General features: G+C 44.7%; 2 protein-coding genes across 6 annotated transcripts in view; both read right to left on the bottom strand.

The window, feature by feature from the left end:
• The window catches only part of LOC119458466 (cytochrome P450 2C15-like), a 419645-nt gene that overhangs the window by 352850 nt on the left and 43845 nt on the right, over positions 1–22950 (bottom strand). The gene's annotated exons all lie outside the window — the stretch shown is intronic.
• Positions 1–22950, bottom strand: part of LOC119458469 (cytochrome P450 2B19-like) — a 261264-nt gene that overhangs the window by 194460 nt on the left and 43854 nt on the right. The window contains exons 8-10 of one of the 4 annotated variants that reach the window (XM_037720309.2): positions 12995–13253; positions 2739–2929; positions 1044–1950 (exon numbers count right to left, since the gene is read on the bottom strand). The exons of 2 other annotated variants lie outside the window; for them this stretch is intronic. In XM_037720309.2, the coding sequence (XP_037576237.1) occupies positions 1769–1950; positions 2739–2929; positions 12995–13253 (632 nt within the window). In that variant the 3' untranslated portion in view covers positions 1044–1768. Of the gene's footprint in view, positions 1–1043; positions 1951–2738; positions 2930–12994; positions 13254–22950 lie in introns of those variants that run through there. One more of the 4 variants, XM_049671231.1, reaches the window with a different exon arrangement.

A 22950-nucleotide genomic window follows, 5' to 3' on the forward strand; every position in this document is an offset into this window, starting at 1 on the left:
CCACATGTTTGATGCACTACGCCACGAAGTGGACATGGACAAACGCACCACGATGGCTATAAATACCCAACATTAACGAAAGCCGCGTTTCTAGCGCGTTTCTAACGCGTTTATGCTAGCGCGTTACGGCCCGTGTAAGAAGGTGGTGTAAGACGCTGTCACCTCTCCACCTTACCTTCAACGCGTTTCGAACGCGCTGCCCAAAGCGGTGGCAAGTCAAGTTCAAGTCGAGGAGCGTTTATGAATACGGGGGGTATACTCTCTCAGCAGTCATGTGATGGCGTCCGCAAACGCGGTGCACGTTCCGGCATGTGTAAATGGCTGCGTAAGACGCTGTGGCCGCTCCCCCTTACTAGAGAGTACTGCACGTTTCTAACGCGTTTGTGCTAGCGTCCCCTTAAGCGGGAGATCCGATGATTCCCTCCGGAGCTTCGCCCACTCATCATCATTCACCTCGTGGATCTGCTGTCATTTTTTTTGAAAAGTTGTATTTTTTGCAGAAATACAAGCAGGGCTGGTGCATACTTCTACAGCTGTGTGCACCAAATATCAAGGTCGCAGAAAAAGTCCTGTTTCAACGCGAAATGTGCCAAGGAACCCATTTCAAGTTGACTGCCAGCGTTAATACGATTATCATTGAAGTAATTTACCAGAGAAACTTATGGCTGCATAGACCTTAAAATTACCATCTTAAGTGGGAAAAGTAGGATACGAGTTGTAATTGCATGGGTGTATGCATGCGCCCCCAACGTCGCCACATACCATAGCATGTACACCTACGGTCGTTACATACAAATAATCAATACGCTCATCCTCCCGACCACTGCCAGTTTTCTGCCACTGGTATTGAAATATTGGCGTTCAGTATAGCTGACAAGGAAGGTATAATTTTTATTTTTATTTCGAGCTAGAAGAGCGGGCATTCTCACTTTTATAACTCTAACGTGCACATCCGCAGTATATTCATAGCAAGTCGATAGAGGTTAGGAACGAGGATAACATCATTCCCTCCCTACCCGCAGGCATTCGGATTGTGCTTGAGAACCTTGTGTGACGGGACTGTGAATCCGCACAGCCCCTCAAATATTTTGAAATATTTCTTTTATTCAAGACCGGGGAAAACAATAACTGACAAACATGGATATGCCAAAAAAATGGGCGAAGTGTGCTAACAGTTTTATTCGCATTAAAATGATCACTTTTTCAGAAGCATCGCCTTGCGTTATCGGTGACGATAACGTTCGGAGATGGTACGTACTTACTCATCCCACAAAAATATGAGTGGAAACACCTGTTCTCTCACGTCAGCTAGATAATTCCGCATTTTCACAAATCTCCATCACCAGAAAACAACAAAAGAAGATAAAGAAGAAAACAACAAAAGAAGATAAATTTTCCCCACCTCACACGCTTTCTATACGCATTGTGGAAGCAGGCACCGTTTTATTAGGAATATTATAAGTGCAGGGGCACAATAATGATACGAAATATGCATTCCACGACCGCCTACTACGAACAATAAAATATGCGAGTACGGTGTGCTCAATGAAACAGGCTGAATAATATACTAAAGGAACCGGTGACAATAGTCCAGCTACAATGTATGCTATGCGTTCCTCCACCTAGGCTGATTTTCGGAAAATCGCAAATTGACGTGACGGCGAAAATAAATGTGGTGATATTATGCGTCCCCGCAGTCTCACATTCCCTGTCCTCTAGCTTTATTCAAGAGTGTTCGAAAAGGCTGTCATCGAAAGCATCAAGTTTTCTAAGGGCGACGCGGAATAAACCGGAGCTTCAAGTTCACAACGTCCCGCATACCAATAGAGGGATCATCCAAATCATACTGCAGTGGCGTTTCGAGAACCACGCGAAACTTTTGCAGCAAGAGCGTAAGAAGCAGAAAAATTTCAAGTGTGGCGAATGCTTCTCCAGGGCATGATCTCCGTCCTGCAATATCAGAAACAGGGCATGAAAGAGTTCGCCACGGGGGTAATAAAAATAATGAATACACAGATACAATTCCGTATTCTACAGCACTAGTAGATCAAAACTGAGCTTGTAGTCGCTCATGATCTCCGTATCTGAATTTTGCGTATAGCTCGGCCTCTGCTCTCCTAATGTGAGAATATGTGCGTGAACTAGAGCACTGCACGGGCTCGGGCTTACCCGAAAGCCCGAGCCCGGCCCGGCCCGTGGGCCGGGCCGGGCCGGGTAGAACAGTTTTCTCACGGGCTCGGGCCGGGCTCGGGCACGGCGTGTGCTTTTTGACCCGGGCCGGGCTCGGGCTTTCTGGTAGTGTGCATGTAATGTGCAGCGAGTTATTCTCGGGCGTCTCAACTCTGAAAAACATTATTTTTCGGTCTCGGGCCGGGTTCGGGCCGGTTTCGTGTCGGGCTCGGGCCGGGCTCGGGCCTAAGGTAAAGGGGTGGCGGGCCGGGCCGGGCGGGTAACGTAGATTATTTCCGGGGCCGGGCCGGGCGGGTAACGTAGATTATTTCCGGGCCCGGGCCGGGCCCGGGCTGAAAAAATCGGCCCGTGCAGTGCTCTATCGTGAACTACTGTCCATTCACGTCGGAAGTCCTAAATGAAAGCAACTTACCTCTGACTTTGGAATAGATGCTGTGATGCGAAATTGCCATTGGCAAATGCAAATCGCACTCCACACATGTGCATGTTTTTGAATTTTTGTTATAATAATCCTATGAAAGAAAACAGAACGCAATCGATGAACTTACCGACAGAAAATGGCATCCAGTGCGGTGGTTTCTGGGACACGGTAGAACCGTCCTTGTTCAGAAATCTGCAGGGATTGAAGCAGTGTGGATCCTTCCAATAGGAGGTATCGTTGTGAACGGCCCACATATTGAAGACTATCATGGTATCCTTCGGAATGAACACACCTTCCTCCACGAGATCGTCGCTTGTTCTGTAAAACGTGCAATTTATGAAACACTTTAAGCCAGCAACAAAACAAAATACAATCTAAAGTGTTTATTCCCACACTATTTAGACGTCGAGGAAGGGAAAATTTTTTAACAATGAATAAAAGTAAGAAGCAGCATTTGTATATATATTACCGACATTCACAAACGCCGATCGATTGGCCTATTAACCGATGGTTCGTGATAGTTCGTGATGTTCTCTGGACTGCTTACCCACCTGTGTTTCAACCATCTGCTCGGTATGCGAGCTCTAATTCTCGTTCCAATCTCTGAATACCCATTTGGGAGTTAATGAAACCAGGAAGACAGTGTGTATAAAACTTTATCTTTTATGTAATGAGTAAGCAATGGAAACGTACTCGATTCTTATTCTTGTAAAAAACAACAGTTTCTATGAAACCGGGGCTTTTGCTTCCCCGGGGACCAGTTTCTTTATTTACAACAAACGCTGCGTAGAGGGGCCACCGCTGCCTTTCACACACGCCACTAAGCTTAGGTAAAGCCGGCGACACACTTAGTGAAATTTCCGATAACAGCGAGTGTTCCAGTCTTGGTGCACTGCTCCAGGAAGCGTTCAACTGGTACTCCGTTTGTGGCAACACAGCAGCACTTGTGTCGGCTAGCGAATCCATCGCATTTGACAACGATATGTGCCCTGGATCTGACGACCAACGACGTTGCTGAAGTCATTAACGACGGAAAACAGGTGAAAGTGAACTAACAGCACCAATTGGAAATTGCCTGAAGATGAACCCATAATTATAACGGCAAAAAGGGATATGCCAACTGCCGGACGTCAGCTTTTGTGCACAATTAGGTACAGTTATCTTCCTGCGTACGGCACCATTGAGCTCAAGGTAGGCTAGCAACAAGCAAGGACGTAATTAGGAAAATATGGTGGAAATGACCATGGCGCCAGCTCCTGCATTCCTGCTTTATTTCACCCGCTATCACGCGTGGGTAAAACTAGTGTGCGGGGAAACGCACTTGCACATTTTCACATATTTGGTAATCGTCTCATGCGAAGGCCTGCAGCTTGACACTCTAAGAAAAAAAGGACGAAATGGGGTATCGAGGTTAGTACTTTTGGGGAGTAACTGCCACAACCACTCGTCCTTTGGGGTGTAACTATGAGGGGATGAACTGTTACTCCCCATGCGGTTAGTCCATCAAGGGGACTAACAGTTGCTCTTTTCCGATGCCCCTCAAGGGAGTAACGGTCATTTTTTCCGATGCTCGGCAAGGATGCAATTGACGAAATTAGCCATTTACACGCTGATAAGAAAGAAGAAAAAGCTATTGAGGTCACAAAAAAAAACGCTCCGCAGCAGGATTCGAAATGACGCCCTCTCGCTCACAAGTCGGGTGGCCTTAGCACTATACCACGGCAGCTCTCTTTTTTTCTTTCATGGTATTTATTACGAATACGTAAGATATTTCCATAGCGGCCAAAAAAGTCTTAGCCGCGTCTACAAACACAAAACAAACATTTCACAGTACAATTGTTACACTAAGAGTTCTCTAAAAGGGAGGCAAAAGGATACACTTCATCAACAACGGATACCAGTCTGGTTGGGAGTCTCTCTGATCATAAAAGTCTTTCAGCTGTGAAATCATCCGAATGAAATGTGACTTCGAAGATACAATTGGTTCTGCATTCCGGTCTAGCATGCGAGTTTTCAATAAACTGTCCAACGCCATAAGCAGGAGCATATCAAAAGGCACATCGTCACATTGAGGTGGTATCAGATATCGTATTGTATAAGCATTTATATCAAGATCCTTTTTTAAAGTCATTTGGAGAACGTACCAAAACAATATGGCATCCTTGCAATCAATGAAACAGTGTTCTATGGTTTCCGGTACATTACAGAGACGACAGTTTATCGAAGGTACAAAGATTCCTTTCCTATTTAACCAGGTTTTAACAGGTAACGTTTCAGTGTGCACTTTGAAGAAGAATGTTTTAGTGTGAGGAGGAATAGGCATTTTACAGACCCCTGTAAGGGCGTCATCTCCAGGTAAGCCGATGTACAGCGATCGGTATAACGGAGGTTTAAAAAGCATATCAATTAGATCTTTATACAGATTTTTTCTTGAGATAGAAAATAAGTACTCATTTGAGAACCTCACTGCAAGAAAACGCACTGAGAGGCACACTTCACTCATGAATCCCTGCAAATATGGATGTGAAGCAAAATTTGTCGAAATTATTAAATTTGGTAAAACATTGACGAGATTAACTTGCAAGAATGCCCGAAGTAATGGATGAGAACAGTCTCGAAAAAAGATGAAACGAGACACTAATTGTCTAACATAAAGGTGAACCAGGCCAAGACCGCCAGCACTAACCGCTCTGAAAATATTGTCATTCCTCATTGGCTCATAAGATGATGACCAAATAAAGGTTGCAAATATTCGGTGAACTGCTGTATGTAAACCCTGGAACAATGAATTATTTGCAGCACATAGAAGAGTTTTGTTGCCAAAAATAAATTGCACGCTTTAGCTCTGCCAAAGACTGAGAGATTATGTGGAACGAATGTTTGGGCATAGCGTCTTAGGGTTGGTACCTGTTCTCTCCAGTAATGTGCACTTCACTTATATGCATCCAATGGAACGCCCAGGTATTTTGGTGGTTGCAAGTCCACTCAATACCAGCAAAATATGTCGGTTTAAAGATCCATGAGCCAAACCAAAGCCCCAAACCTTTAGCACAGTTCATTCGTGCACCAGAAATTGCTCCAAATTCCTCTATCTTAGACACCACATTTGTAATACTGGGCTTGTCCGTGCAAAAGAAAGCGAGGTCGTCTGCATATGCCAGCACTTTCACCTCTGTTCCAAAAACACTGAAACCATGAATATTAGTGGAGTGAATAACGTTTAAACACAATGGTCCCAAGTAAAGGGCAAAAAGCAATGGCGACAAGGGACAACCTTGCTTCACTGAGGAATGAATTGACACAGGCTTGGACAGGTGACCATTGACAATCAAACGAGTTAAACAATCATTGTAGCACAATTTCACACCTTTAAATATAACGGAGCCGACGTTAGCATGCTCGAGAAGAGAAAAGAGAAAAGAATGACGAACCCTATCAAAAGCCTTAGCTAAGTCTACTTGCAGCATTGCTAGCTGATCATAAGAACTGGAACAATGTTCCAATACTGTACGGGCGATGTGTATGTTTGTTTGTATTGAGCGGCTTTTCAGGCCGCAGGTTTGGTGAGAACCAATAAGAATCGACATTGCAAATTGTAGTCTGTTTGATAATACCTTTGCAAAAATTTTATAGTCTACATTAGACAGCGTAATAGGTTTGTAGCCTTCAACACATCGCAGTTTCTCTCTGTCGGTGTATTTGGAATGAACACTGTGTGGCTTCTAGTGAATGACTGAGGAAGAGTATCCAGATCAAAAGCAAGTTTGAAAATCTTGAGTAACACGGGAGAAAGTAGGAATTTAAAGGCTTTATAAAGCTCGCCAGAAATGCCATCCGGACCCGGCGTCTTTGATATCGGTAATTGGTCAATAGCTAATTCTATTTCTTGTTGAGTGAAAGAACCACTAATGACAGAACACTCTTCTTTAGTAAAAGGGGTTACAGAGGATAGAAAGCGTCTTACCACACTATCATTTTGTTTATCAGAAGGGGCGTTAAACAATGCCGTGTAGTAAAACTCAAATTCCGACATTATTTCCTTTGTATTATAGACCAGAGACCCGTTCGAATAAATATCTGGTATTGGCCTGCTTTTTGCATTGCGGTATTCATCAAGTAAAGTTTGACGTGTGGGTTCCTCAGAATGTAAAGTACGATTACTACGCGATCGAACACGGGCACCTCTGTAGCGTATTGCGTCATATTCCTTAAGTGCACATTTAGCTTTAGTAATTTCGTCCACAAAAGAGCCAGGTGCCTCACATTCTAGATCATAGAGATTATGAAGACTTTTCAGTAAAGTATTTTCTTCTAATTTTCTATAGAACGACCTCACAGACCCGATTTCTATCGCGATTGACCGAACGTCTTGTTTGAAAACCTCCCAAGAGGCAAATAAAGGCATATCAGCAGCCAAACAAGTTTTGAGTGCCACCCGCACACGAGAAATGAAGTCCCCATCATTCACAAGTGAAGAGTTAAGTTTCCAGAGCACCCAGTTCGGTCTGAAATTTGAACGAGTGTTTTTTCCAATCTGCGTGGTAACAATGCAGTGATCTGAAAAAGAAACAGGTTCCGCTTTACAGGACATTTCAGGGGATATAAGAACCGATGAAACATAAATGCGATCAAGTCGTGTGTGGGTACTTCCTTGTGCATGTGTATAAGAGGGTAGGCTACTCGATGCCCCTGTGTCTATCAGTCCAGCCTTCTCAACTATACGAGACAACACTTCAGCACTCCTATCACTACGACTAGGCCCAGTACGGTCATTTCGATTACACACACAATTGAAATCGCCCATGAACACCACATTATGGTCACAGTCAAGTAAGGTAGCTATGTTCTCAAAAAGATTAATGCATCGCGGTGCATCATTAAAGGCATATACATTAATTAGGCGCCATGGCAAGCCATACAACATAAAATCGCATTGTATTAATCGCCCCTCACAGTCAACATTAAATGCGACAGCAGAATATGGTAAACTCTTCCTGAGAAACAAAAGGCAGCCCGCCGAAAGGCCCACAGCATGTGACACAAATACATGAAATACAGAGAGAAATGGCTTCAAAGCCTTTTAAGTGTCCTCATCGCTGTCTATCTTCGTTTCTTGAACGGCTACGAAGTCAAAGTATCTGCTGAACAGCAACCGGCGTAGCTGCACCTGTTTCTGGCGGGACCGGAGGCCACATACTTTAACCGTTGCAAAAATAAGTTGATGGGACAGCGCCATGGCGACTACAAGGTATGCCTCATTACTGCATGCGTTGACCTGGCGGGGAAGGCGGAGGCGAATCCTCCCCCGTACCTACTCCCAACTCCAGATCTCCTTGATCTCGAGCGTCTGCACTTCCCAGAATGCTTTGATGTTCTCCGACGACGTGACTGTCTAGGACCGCTTGTTGAGTCACTTTCTTCACTCGTAACTGTGTTGCACGATGCAGGGCGCTTAGTTGCAGGTATTTCGGTGCAGACATGTTCGTCTGCAGTGCGTGCTGTAAGATGGTGCTGTGCACTAGGCTGTTCCGTCTTCGAAGTTTCTGCAGCAGTAGCCCGACTGAGGTTATCCTGTTCCCTCGCCATTGGCTCAGAAGCCGTCGGCGTTTCCTTCACACAGTGGAGCGTCATATCTGCATTTTCTGCCTTGTCTTCAGATATCACCGCGACTGTGCACTCACTTCCCGATGCCTTGTCTACAGTGTTGGCGTCAGACGCCACAGCACCTGGAAGGTCACCCGTTGCATCTAAGACTTCAGTAGCATCCACGATATGGTCCTGCAACGCATCGTCGGGTGGTCTTGTGCGATTCCGTAGTTTACCGGCGTATGTCACCACACATTCTTCTGCAGAGTGTCCGAACCGGTGACAATCCTCGCATCGTGGTGTGTGGCAGTGTCGACGAATGTGCCCGACTCTGTGGACAGCGTAGGCATAATGGTGGCTTGCCAGGAATGAGTACTAGGCTCTGTAGGCCACAAACAGTCAGTAGATGCGGAATGTCGCTGACGCGAACTCCATCCGCCAGTGACACTACGACGTCTCGATTAAGTGTGCGCATCTGTTCCATATCAGACACCGTCCAAGTTTCGGCAGATATAGCTTTAATCTTCCCAAATGACTGAAGTGCTTCATGTATGTAAATATCTTCCATGCGTTCAGGCAGCCATAGCAGCTTCATCTTAACTTCTGTAGGCTCAGGGTCTATCACAACACAGCGGCGTCCTCGAACCAGAAATTCAACACAAGTGACTAGCTTGATTTTAGCTAGCGCTGTCTTGCAAGTCACCATCAACACATGTGACATTTGAAATTGACCAATCGAGCTTATGTCTTTGAGATCGATAACGTTCCGGAGAGCATCTCTAAAGTCTTGGACCCGGTAAGGACGACCAGCGAGGTCTGCATGCAGAAAAACGGAGTCGGCGACGAGCTTACCGGAGGGCAGACTAGGCAGGACGATACTATAATCATTACTGCTGGTAGAAACCTGTGCAGTACCTCGGCTTGATGCCGATTGATCCTTTGTGGCGGAGAACATCAAAAACGCGACCGTTTAGAACGGCGTCTTCGGAGAAATACCACGGCAGCTCGCTTGACGAGACAGGATACTGAGATAGGTTATGGATCGAAACGCAGGTGTGGCATGCAAGAGACTCGGCATTTTGTTTATTCTATGCGGGGAGAGTGTACTTGCAAATATGCGACTGCAAAAAGAACGTTGCCCGATTACGCGCTGAGACATTACGCGGTGTACGTACATACGTGTAACGAGCGTATACGGGGCACGCAAAACGACAGAGAAGGCGAACTTATCTTTCACTTAGCCTGCCCAGTTTGAGCTACATATCGCTTCACTTAAGTTCGTAATCTCCTTGGAACGGTTGGAACTTAGGTACTATTGACCAAGAACATGTGGCAGTCCATCAATGACTTGCGCGTTTAATGTGTATCGTTCACTTATGGCTTGCCCATGACTTCCATATGTGTCTTCACACTCCACATTTTAAATTTCACACAATTTTCTCAAGAAGAGACAAAGTGCTGCTTTGCATGTAGTTCAATAGACAGTGCATGAACTTAAAAATATTCACGATTTATAGACAATACGGTTTTCGGCGCACCACTCCAAGACACGGACGAAAACAGCGAAATGTTTGGGGAGTAACTGTGGCCGTTCGTCCTGCCGTTGCTCTCTTTTCGACGAGGGACTAAACACTTACTCCCCAAAATTTGCACACGACACGCACACTCCTGCAGTTAGTCCTTTCAGGGACGAAAGCGCCCTTTTTAGGACTAACAGCCCAGTTACTCCCGTTTTCCCCGGGATTTTTCTTAGAGTGTACCAATTGCTCCCTGGTTTCACCGCCAAGCATGCCATGAACCTCGATGCCATAATGTCCCCTGCAGTTGAGTATACCTTGGGACGAAGTATGGACAAGAACATTGTTGACCACTTAATACCTACTAAACTATAGCTAAAACTGTATACAAAAAATACGTATTGAATGCATGGTAAAGGTTTTCACTGCCTGAACATGCTTAGTCTTCTCTATATACAACGGTTTAGCGCATGATCTTTATAATGAAAAGAACTGGGTAACGAATAATCTTGGAAGTTCGATGCGCTTATTTAAAAGTGCCCTTGAATTATCTCCAACATGTATATAATACTTACGGTTGTACACCACGAGCAATAATTTTTGCGATGTGTCATGAGACGGCCGTTTACTTCGAACTTCGTGGAAAAGAAACTTGTGTGACATTCATCCAGAAACAGTTATGGCACGGTTACTTTTTCTCTGCACTTTCCTGTAATAACTGTAAATATAACAGCAGAATTTCGGGAACACCCTATCTAAATTTCCAGGAAGAGATAATACACCGCAGGCATCAGGCATGCGGAGCTGGGGTTTCCGTTTCAACTTTTCGCTCAATATTCGGTACTAAGATGCAACCTGTTGCCGCCAAATTTAAGAAACAGAGACTCGAACTGTATCAGTCTAGACTTATTTAGCATTTCCCTTTAGTGTCATTTTAAAACGATTCAGTAAAGGTTTACTAATTAGCAATAAACGTAGGCAGCTTGCACTAGTGGTGCAAGGCTGGAGTAAACAGCGGAGCTGGTGATCGACGTAGCTTCTTCCAGCTTTCACTAGGCTTGGCTAAACTTCGGTACGAAATGCTAAGTGCTGCTTGGCACGGTATTTTGAATCGGATCGCCGCCGACGCACGCATTCTCGCTTGGCTGCGCGACTCGCTTCACGGAGAGAAGCTTCTTCTACGGGTGTTCGGATCTTCTATGTTTGTCCCGTATCAAGGGTACATGTATTCGCCACAGAGTCAACGATAGTTCTGCCGCCGTCGCGGTGGCTCCGAGCTTTATCTCCCCGGGGACGTCACGGCCAAGCTGCGCCTCCACACTTGCCGCCCCCGTTGCTGGTCGAAACCTGCCGAGCCACCGCCAGGTGCGCCTGCTGCAGTCACGGACCCCGCGCACGTTCGGTGCCAACGCGGGGAAACGGGTAAACGCGCACGGAGTCGGCAGCAGCTCTGCGCGTTTCAACGTTGGTGCTGCTACAATTTCTCTCTCACTCACATTTTCTCTTTCTCGCTCGGGAGCATGATGATAAGTGGTTCTTGAGGGAAAGGGAAAGGTTGACGCTATCTTCTGCAGCCCTTGAGGGAGCACGGCTCCGCGGGCGGGGCGCATGCTCTCTTTCTCTCTCCTTAACGCCCCATGTCAAGGCAACATGTGCCCGGCACGGAGATTAGGTGAAGCACACTCCGGTCCGCGAGCTGGTTTCTAGGCAACGCGGGGTGACGTCATCGTTCAGCGAGGTTTTTGTACATGTTCCACGGACTGATAGTCGGCTTAAGCAGCTCCGCTGTTAAAAAAAAGCCGTCACTAGTATTATTTTAGTACAAGCTTGATGATGAATTTATCATGAAGTATTCGCGAAACCATCATTGTTTTCTTTACCTTCCTCAGCAATTTGGCCATTATGGACGCCTGTCTTACTGTTTTTGTTTTTAATAGTCATTGTGCATAACAGGAGTTAAGTCATAGGCTCGGTTTGAGCGGTGCATTAAAGTTTATGCGTAAGTGTCAAATGACCCATTAAGCGAAATGCAGCTCATTCACGTGAAACCTGAGGAGGCGCGAAGCATGCAGTGATGCGCCGCTAATGGGCTCAAACTGCCTTAAGCCATGGCTCATACCCCGTAAACGCGGCCTCCCAATTACGACGACAGAATAGAAGTAAAATTCTACGCTGGAATGGTGAGCGGCAGCGCAGCCTGCTGTGGAACACGACGACGACGACGAACGCGGGAGCAATGGCACGAGCGCGTGCCGAGCGCGAGCACGAGCTGCTTGCTTTAGCGCGAAGGCAACGACAGGAGACGCCAACACGAAACGACCATGGGAGCACCAAGGCGTAGGCTGCTGTTTCTTGACCTACAAGACACGCATGTCATTACATTCATGTCATGTCTGGAACCATTTCATTTGATTTTGAGTGTTATGAGTCATTGTAATTTTTCTGAGTCATTGTAATTTTTGCTGAGTCACGCTTATGCCTGACTTCTACCACCATCCTTCAGTGTTTCCTTCGCCTAATGCCTACGTATGACCCATTCCAGGGGTTTCAGAGTGTTAATTATTTTTCGCTGAGTCATTGTCATTTTTGCTTAGTCATGCTTAAGACTATGACTCATCCTCTAGTGTTTCCTTCAGTTAGTACCCACGTCCGAATCTGAACCCATTCTAGTTTCATATCAATTTGAGGAAACGACCATGAGAGCACCAAGACGTGGGCAGCTGTTTCATTACCTACATGACACACGTCATGACATTTATGTCATGAGCTATCACTTATGTTCGTCATGCGCGCTTGTCATTCTATGCCAATTTTGGTAGAAACCGAGTCAACGAAAAGATCATGAGGGCACCAAGACCTAGGCGGCTGTTTCATGACCTACATGACACACATGTCATGATACTTATATAATGACCTATCATTTATGTTCGTCATACACTCTTGTCCTACTGTGTCAATTTTGGTACCTACCAAGTTAACAAAACTACCATCAGAGCACGAAGACGTAGGCAGCTGGATATATATATATATATATATATATATATATATATATATATAGACGGCTAGATAGATAGATATATACTGTCAAAGTGGGAAATGTTCGCCAAGAAATGCTTCGCATTTAATAGTTATGTTTAATATTGGCGAATGTCACGTCAGCATGCTAGCACAGTGAGAACGTGAATCAGTGATTGAACTTGAAACGCGTGTATGAAATGGCGAATGCACGACGCACTTATGTGTTCGATGTTGAATTAGAAAGGTGGCGCTAGAGGCTTACACTCTCGCCACTCCCAGTGGCGATGGCGTCTTCCAGCGGATGAGCTCCCAGATGCACGCTAGTGTGTATGGCATCCGTTGGCGGTCTTCCCATGTGGGCGCCCTCTCAGTGCCAACTACTTCGTCAATCTCCTGTTGAACACGAGCCTGTACAGTGTTTGGCCGCGCAGCGAAGTTCAGCAGGTGCCAGTGAATCGAAGAAGCACTACTGAATGTGCCGCCCATGATAAGTTCCTTCACGTTTCCCACGAGAAATCTATCTGAAAAAAAAAAGACAAAAACAAGGCAGCTCATGCGTTGATTGCTGTGGCCACCATATCTACCAATGCGTCGCGTGGTAATTCAAGTTCGTTCAAAGTTGTAGCGCCTCGTTTGGAGGATTTGTCCACTGGGTTCCACTTCATAAATGTCAACTGACTCGTTGGTCTAGTTATTAGAAATTGAGGTGTGCATACACTTCGACCACATATGTCGGGTGTCTCTCACAAAGGAGAAATATCACTGGGGCGATTTGCTTTTGTGCACTCAAAACCTTATAAAAGAGGTGTGGTAGCCTCTGGGTAATACAAAGTATAAAACAAATTAAGCGCTAGCGCTAGCGCACTAAAAAGAACCAAACATGCCATAAGAATCGACTCAGGTAATTTCAAACACGCACGAGCAAAAGGCACTTAAGCGTGCCGTCCTGTCGTTGCTTTGACATCAGCGCCGATTATAAAGCATATGTTGGGTAATATAACAAGCGCGTCGCTGAACCAACATGACGCAACGTAATACCTCAACACACTTACTGCGCAAATTTATTTTAACGTAGGGCTGCTCTAAACTTAGTGGCCAAATTTCATAAAAGATGGTCGTAGTATGCAATTTTACTTGAGCTTCGGTCCCAATTCACAATTAAATCTCTTTCAGCAGCTAACAGGACGCGGGATAATGTTACTTCAGGCTACAGCCCTCTCACTTTCATTCATATTTTTAAACACTTTCTCGAGACCGTTGGTAGCCCCAAGAATTTAAAAAATGAACCTTACCGAACATAACGGAAAGCACAATTCTCCTAGAGCAATATTATTCGGAGAGGTGGATGCAATAGTTCACAAAAATTGAACTGCCTTATCGACACTTTAGGAAAAATATATAACTACATTTTACGCATTCTCTACAGAAAAAATTGTATTTACAATGCGAAAAATCACTTGTCGTGAGACAAGTGCTTCTTCACATATTTCTCGGCACTTTTCGCGAAAGTGACGTGAAATGCAAAAAAAAAATGTCAGAAATAAACATGCCTTGGACGTGACCTCACATCTGACCTCAAATCATCAGTCCCATCATGGACTTTAATGTGGTCACAGTCAAGCGCCTTATAACAACTTGTTCGGGACCACGGAAATTCTTCGTCATACTAGTCACTTCATTGTAAAGGCCATACACTGTAGTACTCGTAACAGAGCAAGCTAAATACGTTCAACAAATGTAAACTTTTGTTTACAATAATTTAAGAGAGACCTAATGAAATAAGTCGCTATTTTTACAGCGAAGCTCTTAAGAGCTCAGTCTCCGATGGTCGTGTCCGCGTGTAGAAAAAAAACTGTCATTGGCTCGAGCATTTGGTGTTCTGAGAGGGTGCAGATGAAAAGCAGAACGGCTAGGGGGGGGGGGGGGGGGTTGACGTAAGTCGCGCCGTCCAATACTTGCGTTGGAGGGGGAGCGCGTGAGGCGCGCCAACCTTATTGGCGGTTTACGAAAAAAGTAGGTCAACGGAGGAGTGAGGTGTCAGAGGAGTTGGCGTTAGTATCAGTTGTCTATACAGAGCTTTGGTTACGGACTCTTGTCTGGGAAGGTCGTAGAAAAGCGTGAGGAACGCGCTAGGAGCGCCGTCGCCAAAAAGCGTGAGGAACGGTGTCCACGCCGTCGCCCGTGGACACCGAGCCAATTATTTCAGAGCCGGGCATTGTATTGACCCTTTTCGCGGAGCAGTCTGTTTTAGAGAAACGAGATGGCGCTCATGGCGACGCGCCATACCTCTCCTCAGAGACCGCGCACGAATACGAAACCATAACTGCTTCTACCTTGCTTCTGTGCGATCAGCTATCAGAAATGCAACTGAGTTTTCGCTAACACACTGTGCTCCAATCATGCTAGATTGAATCATGTGGATGGAAGACGTGTGCAGTAGTTGGCTGAAAAAATAGTGACTGGCATGTTAAGGAATGGAATGAATCTGTGTGGCCAAGTTCGCGGACCGCTGCTGCAACTGTCCGAACGTGTTACTGGCACTTTGACATTTATGACTTTCCTCGAGGATACAGAAATTTGCTCATCCGCCAGCCTTGTATCGCTAACCTTCAAAGAAAGGGCTTCATCCCCAAAAGGTCGGCAAGAGCGAGTACCACTCTTTAAACAATGACAAAGGGAGAAGCGCTGCTTCCTGTCATAGTAAGTTTCGCGCACGTTATCTATACACATCTGTTCAAAATGGAAGGAAAACTTACACCCACTCTATCGCCGACGCATCAAAAATAAGTGAATGGGCGCACACTTGAATATATGCTCACTGTATACGCACAATAAATGAGGGACTACACCGATGGCGCACGAATGGTCGAAGCTGAATGTCTTGTGACGGTCCGCAAGACTAAGCGAGTTACTAGCTGTAATATATATTTGCTACAAGGTATTACAATGTGCAAAACAGCTACGTTGCAAGCCTTGTGCGCAGTAAGAACAAACCTAGCGGAACTGATCACACCCGCGAGCGATTAGGCAGAAAATAATCAGATAGTGGCCGCACCGAGGAACTTCACTGAGTCTGAAACTGACAAGCATGCACTCCTTCAAAATACTTTCCGAATAAAGAACAAAGAGCAAAACACACTAATCCTGACTGAATTCATGAGCGGAATGCATGGATAGCTTGGAATAGATATTTAGCCCCACATTTAGAACAAGCACCATATACGCTGCCTGCGTCGTTTGGACACAGGTTAACCGGCTACGAAAGCGATTTTGCATGTTCTCTGAAGCTGTGATGAAAGCTTTGTGTCGTCCACCTAGTCACCGTCTACGATATCTCCGAAAACAGAGGTTTTCTAAGCCGCTCCGGCGTCATGCACTTTCATTGTAAACAAGGAGGCAACGGAGACAGTTGAGGCAAGCAATGGACGCGTCACCACGTGATCAAACATGGCAGCGCCCACGGGATCGCCGCGAAAAGGGTCAATAGCCAACGTCTAAGTGTTAAAAAATACCCCATTGTGCTACTCGGAGCCGGCACCGAAACCTCTTTCCTGAGCGCGTATCGAAGGGGTCTGTTTACCATTTTGAAGCGAAATTCAACATAGCAAATCCCCAATATAGCTAGTCCCCAACATAGCAAATGTTGGAAGCATCACAGGGTGGAAGCGCTCTGACTTTTTTATTTCTCGGTGCACACTTTGGCTGAAAGATTGCTAATGGAGCAATGGAATAGCAACATAATATAGAGCTGCAGATCACGGAATGCTGCTACCGCCTCCCTTTCCGTCTATGTTGTTGGCCGTCTACAGGCTATTCATTTCTGTTGCCGTAGGTAATATTCACGTCCTTCATACCCTATATGGCTTCGAAGGCGTCGTATACAGTTAGCCCCATACAAAGATACTTCCTTACTTTCTTTAGAGCTCTTACTAACTTTCTATCAATTTTAGTAACACCCTATGTAATTTTACTTCCACTAACACATGTTACAAGAAAGTTGGTAGGCTCTGTCTTTACTTTCGTTTTTAGGAAGTTTGTTTAAAGAAAGTTTAAAGAAAGTTGTAAGGCTCTGTTTTTATTTTCGTTTGATGAAAGCTTGAAATAAAGTAATATTAAAGAAAGTTTGTAGGCTCCGTTGTTCTTTTTGTTAGAAATTCGTTTGAAGTAAGTTCATTTGGAGAAAATTGAAAGGAAGTTGGTAGGCGCTGCCTTTACTTTTGTGTAAGGAAAATTATAACAATTGTATTTGTTTGATCCATTCGCTCATTTAACACTGCAATACAGGAGCATAACATACAATCTTCGTAATGCAATAATTTTACAAATAACCAGAGTGTCATACTGATGATTGCTTCCTGCAGTTTAAGAGAAAGCGTGAAGACAGAATCATTTTTGCTGTTGTGCGTGCATATATAATCAGCAGTAGCTAAGGTAAAATATATTTGTCTGCCCCAGTGAAATTGTCATGTTTTTTCTACTTCAAACTTTAAAAAACAAGATTGTTACACATTGGTACTCAAACCCGGGGCTTCTGCGTCTGAGGCAGAGACGCTACTACTGCAGGGCCAAAGCATTGCCTCGACTTTCTGACATATCAGTAAGCTCGTTTATTGGTCTTCACGACGCTTTTTTTTTGGAACTCGGCTTGTTAAAAAACCTTTCCTTTACTATTTTATGCAAACTATACACAAAGCTTGGCTGTCTCGCAAATACAATACCTGCGGTTGCTGTTAAAAGAGCCTTTATTTTATAAACTGCAGGTGTTCGCTGTGTTGATATATTGGCGGTGGATAAGAAGTACGGCAGCACGGATACAGTAAATGCTTGCTTGGGCGCACAAGTGAAAAATTTATGATTGTCAGTTGGCTGAGTAGTGTGCCTGGCATCTTGCATGGCGTGCAAGCATTACGCCGCAAGCATTACGTGCGTGCAAGCATTACGCCTGTAACACTTCGGCCGAAGCTCCAGCTGCTGTAGCACGCCAGCCATCGCCACGTTTTGTCACCATTATTCCTGACGCTCAGAGGAAATATGGTTTCACAAATTCAAGATGAGGGTACATATTCTCGAAAACACGACACTTGGCGCCATAAGTAACGTGTATATGGGCGGTGATCACGAATGTGTGCTCGGTAGGTGTGATATTAGCCTGTAGGCCCTCCGCCATTGCAAGCAGATGGAGCCGCGCGGGTGGCGCATCGATTGGCTCATGGGTCAGCTACTACTTCCCCTGAATGAGAAATGCAAATCTCGAAGGCCATGCTCCTGAAGCGATGCGAATCGGGGACGCAAGTTCCCCTTCGTTCACTGCAGTGTGGCGCTGCTGCAGTGTAATGGACCACGTTGGCTGTGCGCCAGTGCTCGTTGCAGTGAAGTGGTAGTTTAATTTTATATTAGGATATCCTACACCTTAGATGTGTCTAAACAAAAGGTGCTCCTTATTGTGGGCATTAACCATCGCAAAACCCCTGGACTCGTGAAACGCCGTGTGCTTCGTCGTGCGATGCGCCAGTGTACACAGCCTCTCACAACAGCGCCCGCCCGTGCGGCCTTTGTTCACGCGTACCTGCATTCTCGAGCGAAAAGCCTGGTACTGAGGCTTCAAATCATAGTGTATGGAATCATTTGTTGTAGCTTGTGCTTTCGTGGTGCTGGAATTCATCGGAAGTTCTACAGTGTTTGCGCCGGAAAAAGCGTTGGCGCCGCGGTACTTGTGAGATGGAGGAGCGTTTTCTGACTACGTCTTGAAAGGTAAGCAAGTTTGGCGCTTGTGCGCGTTGTTGCAGCTTAAGGTTCATGTAATGAGCTTTCTATAACTATAGGAGACCGTATTCTGAGCGTAGGTTGTCCATGTTTCTGTGCACATTTAGTAAGCAATTTCACGAAAGCTTTTGCTTACGTAATCGCGTACTTGCATTTTCCTATGAAGTATGCTACCTCGTCTGATTGCTATGACAGGATTGCTATGTTTGAAGCTTGTGGAGATAATAGCTTGTATGAAGATTTTTTTCTATACAGTTCAGTTCGAAGGCCCGCATTGCGAGAACCTGTCTGCGTCCGTGTTATATATTGCAGGGAAGATATACTGACATTGCAATAAAGAGGTTGCTTTTTAATCTAGACATCTCAATCAGACGCTGGCTTGTATTATATATCCATTTTTATTACAAAAACCCGCATTCCTTCTAAGAGCATTACAGAGGGGGGGGGGGGGGCATCATATTTATACATTTGCAAATGGAAACTCAAAACACAGTGTCACACAAGCGATACAAGGCTTTATAAGCAGGTAAACAACGGCAATAGATCGCTAGTATCTAGGTATCCTACCCATGTGTTCATATTCATCTAAACATAATCATCTAAAGAACAGTATGTCAGCTCTTGCAGTCATAGGTAGTGACTGTGCGTTGCAGTATTAAAGTAAGGCCTGCGATTTCATAGCGGTATTTGCGCTCTATCCTACGCCACTCTTACCACTCACCGTGAATGCCGGCTATTCCAGTCTTTCCAGACTTTTCATGTGATCATTAATTTTTTGTAATCCTATGCTCATTTGTTTTTCTGCACAGTTTTGGTGATGATTTTCCTGGTAGTCTTATGTTTGCTGCACTCCCGCCTGGAATCTCACTTGTTACACAATAGCTCTGTAACCTCCAGATATATAATGATGAGACATTTGTACAACGAGACGCAGATTAACGTAGCTGCTTGTGTGAGGCCCTTTTTGCAATTCCGCATTACACTGATATGATATGTTTCCAGATTCACATTGCAATAAATTATTCATTTCTTGCAATTGAAAGATATACGAATTCTGGAGGCATCCCGCAGGAACCTGCCGCACTGCGGCTATCTGGAGAGCGCCAGAATAAAGCACCAGATCTGCATGCTTTCACAAAGGTACGTACAAAACTGCCACTACCTTGTGTGTTGTAGGATATGTTTGTGTAATACGCAATCGTTTAACTGTGTTTGCCATTTTCATGATTTTTAGTGGCAGATCACTTGCATGTTATCTTTTGGTCATCTGGAATGCCCAGAGTTTAATGAACTTACTCAAACTAGGCTCCTCTGAGTTAAATATAACTCTGACTTTAACTATGCATAATATGCTCTGTGGAGACTGGATATTATTCTAGTCAGATTGCCTTTTTTAGATTATTCTTGACAAACTCTAGGTCTCCAGATATGTATCTTCTTGTTATTTTTGTTATGAAATCTTCTGAAGCTCACTTGTCACACTATTGCCTTTGCGCCTATATTGTTCCCTCTAAGCGGTCAGACTTGCGTATTCCATACCGTACTTCATACCCTAAAATTTTCATACAAACTGCAAAATTTTATTGTCCAATAAATAGCTGCTGAATCCCTAGTCACAATATGAGAAGTTAATTGCTTAAGCAAATATCAAACCATTACTATTTCATTCTGACAAGTTCAATATGCTTCCCAAGTGCAGGGGCGCTATAGCGTAAAATGATTTCAAACTGTTTTGATTCCAAACTCCTGACGTCAAACTTACGTAACCACTGACGCAAGCATTGGGCGGAGACCCGCAGCCTTGTCTGAACAACCCAATCAAACAGTCTCCTCGTTTATTGGAGGTCACCTTTGTTCGCTTTCAAAATCAGTAACATTGTGTACACTCAGTGTTTTTTCTTATCTAATTGGCTGGCAAGAGGCGAGGAGCACGCTCTAGTGGAGAGAGTTTCGATGGGGCAGAGCCAGCACATTGAAAAGAGATTACCGCATGAAGAGGGTGGTGCCGGCTACTCCGTTTGGTCCGCTTCGCCTTACTTAGCTTGCAATAGTTGGTCTAAAATTGCGGCGGCGTGTAATGGAAGGATAAGAGTGCCGCTAAAAAGGATCCTCAACAAGTAAGAGTTGGCAGAGCGATGTTGTATGCATGCCGAAAGGACTCGATAACGTTTTACTGCCACGCAAAAAGGTTTATCATGCGCAAATAAATACATGCTCACCGGCAAGTGCGAGTAGCGAGGACCTGAGCGATCAGGGCCGGTATTTTGTAGTGATGTCTTTCCGGTAATAATGCCTTTTCGCGCTTATCGCGCTTTGTCAGTGGTCAGAGCGACGGTCCGCTCGCGTTATCCATGGGACCAGCCGGCCGTGAGCTGTGGATGATAAGACTAGTATAGAATACGTCATAAGGCATCCCTACAAAATCACGGCCCAGCGGGCACCATATTCTATTCCTTTCGGAACGGGGCAGTCTGTCGCTATTCAGAAAAATTTCCAGTTTTGTTCGGCATAATAATGCATTTTTTCGCGTACACGTCACTTTGACGTGTGAGCTTTCGCGGTTTTGTGAGGTCACGTGACATACAGGCGAAGTGGGCGTAGCCAGAAAACATTGGACCAATAGCAGAACGCTAATGGTGAAAAGGCGTTGAATAAGGAATGATTATTTTTTATTTGTGCGGTTTTATCATGCATAATCAGTGTGTACTCGTTTTATCAGATGGGGAGCTATCGCGGTTTTCGTGACGTCGCGTGACAGACAGGCGAAGTTGGGAGTGGCCCGAAAATGTTTTCACCGATCGTGGAGGCTTATTGCAGAAATTGGAATCAAAACAGTTTGGAATCATTTTACGTTATAGCGCCCCAGGTTGGCTTCAGGGTGGAAGCTGGTCTCCTTGTTATGTTAAAGAAATTTTGGGTGGTAACGCAAACTGCGAAATCATAACAATCCACCCAGTGCAGTAGTTGCAAGCCACCACCACCGTGCAGCTGAACGCTGAGTGTTCACCGTTACATGCGCAGTTTTTTTTCTGCGTGCATTAGTTGCAAGCTACGACAGTGCAGCTGAACGCTGACCGTTCGCCTTTACATTGGCATTTGTTATCTGCGTGTCTCTGCCCTTCTCCAGTTGACACAGGCGAAAGCTTGTTCTTTGCTGTCACTTATCTGAAATGCAAACAATCCTTTTTAGCTTCTTCTTATTACTTGTCAGCTGCCTAATACACAAGCTTACGGGGTGACCTGGTAACAGTGCTGACTACTGCCCAGAACGGATGTGTGCGTATGTGGTTTGCGGTACCATATGCTCAGTACCTCAGATTTACTGAGATGTCACAAGGAAGCTTGCTTCATGCTCAAGCTACCCTGCACTTGGTGGAAATCTTGACATAGTTACTTTTTAATTTCATATTTTTGTGCTTTTAATGAATTGAATTTTCATACTTTGAATAATGCGCTCTAGAGGGTCTATAAAAATGTTTTCTACTGCATAAGACATTGTTTAGGCAAAATGTGCTTTTTGCATGTCATCACATTTATGGCCAGTTAGGCATATCTGGCTGAAGCTGTTCTAAAAACTTCAAATATCTTTACTGCAACTGATTTACGGCTACTTCACACAAGTGTAAGATTCGTACATGTAACACGTGCATATTCTGTGCAGCAGTACTGCTTCAGCTATGCTTCAGTCACTTTTTGGGTGGCGTTCTAATGCCCACAAGGACGTCGCCCAAAAATATACTTTAGACCACGCAGGTGTGAACGCCTTTCTAAATATGTGTGGCAAGGCAGTCAGTTGAAAACTTCGTTTTTTTGTGGGTCATTTGAAGTCAAATTCTTGTGGATGAGTGCTACAAGCTATCTCGTCCCTAAGTCCTCTCCCCAAGTGTAGGGTTGCCAACCGGGCACGACCTTTGTTAACCTCCCTACCTCTCCCTTCTCGTTTTCTCTCTCTCTGTTCCACAGATGCTATTCTAACTATTTGTGGATTTTTCCTTGCCTTAGGCTTGCAGCAAGGGGTATATCAAGAACACATTATCGTCGCTGCTTGCTTTTGGCTTTTGAGGACATGTATGAAATGGTTGGAAAATAAATATTAGTGTTTGAAAGGATTGCTGTGTTTCATTACAAGGTACATACTTTTATATCCCTCTGATGTTTCTGGGGCGAGCAACATAAAGTTGGAAAAAGTTACAAGGATGTTTCTAGGGCAAGAAACAGAAAAATCGGAAAAAAATTACAAGCACGTTTCTAGGGCGAGCAGCAAAAAGTAGGAAAAAATTTACCAGGATATTTCTATGTTGAGGAATAAAAAGTTGGTAGAATATGATTAATAGATTTCTAAGATGTATGAAGATGGTTAGTAAACCTTGCTTTTATTGTTTCAGGGATGTTCATTCATCGTTTAAAGTAAGTTTGTAAATTCAATTTTAATTCAACATCGGTGGACAGTAGTCG

This window comes from Dermacentor silvarum, chromosome 7 (assembly GCF_013339745.2).
Source record: "Dermacentor silvarum isolate Dsil-2018 chromosome 7, BIME_Dsil_1.4, whole genome shotgun sequence".
Classification (NCBI taxonomy): Eukaryota; Metazoa; Arthropoda; class Arachnida; order Ixodida; family Ixodidae; genus Dermacentor; species Dermacentor silvarum.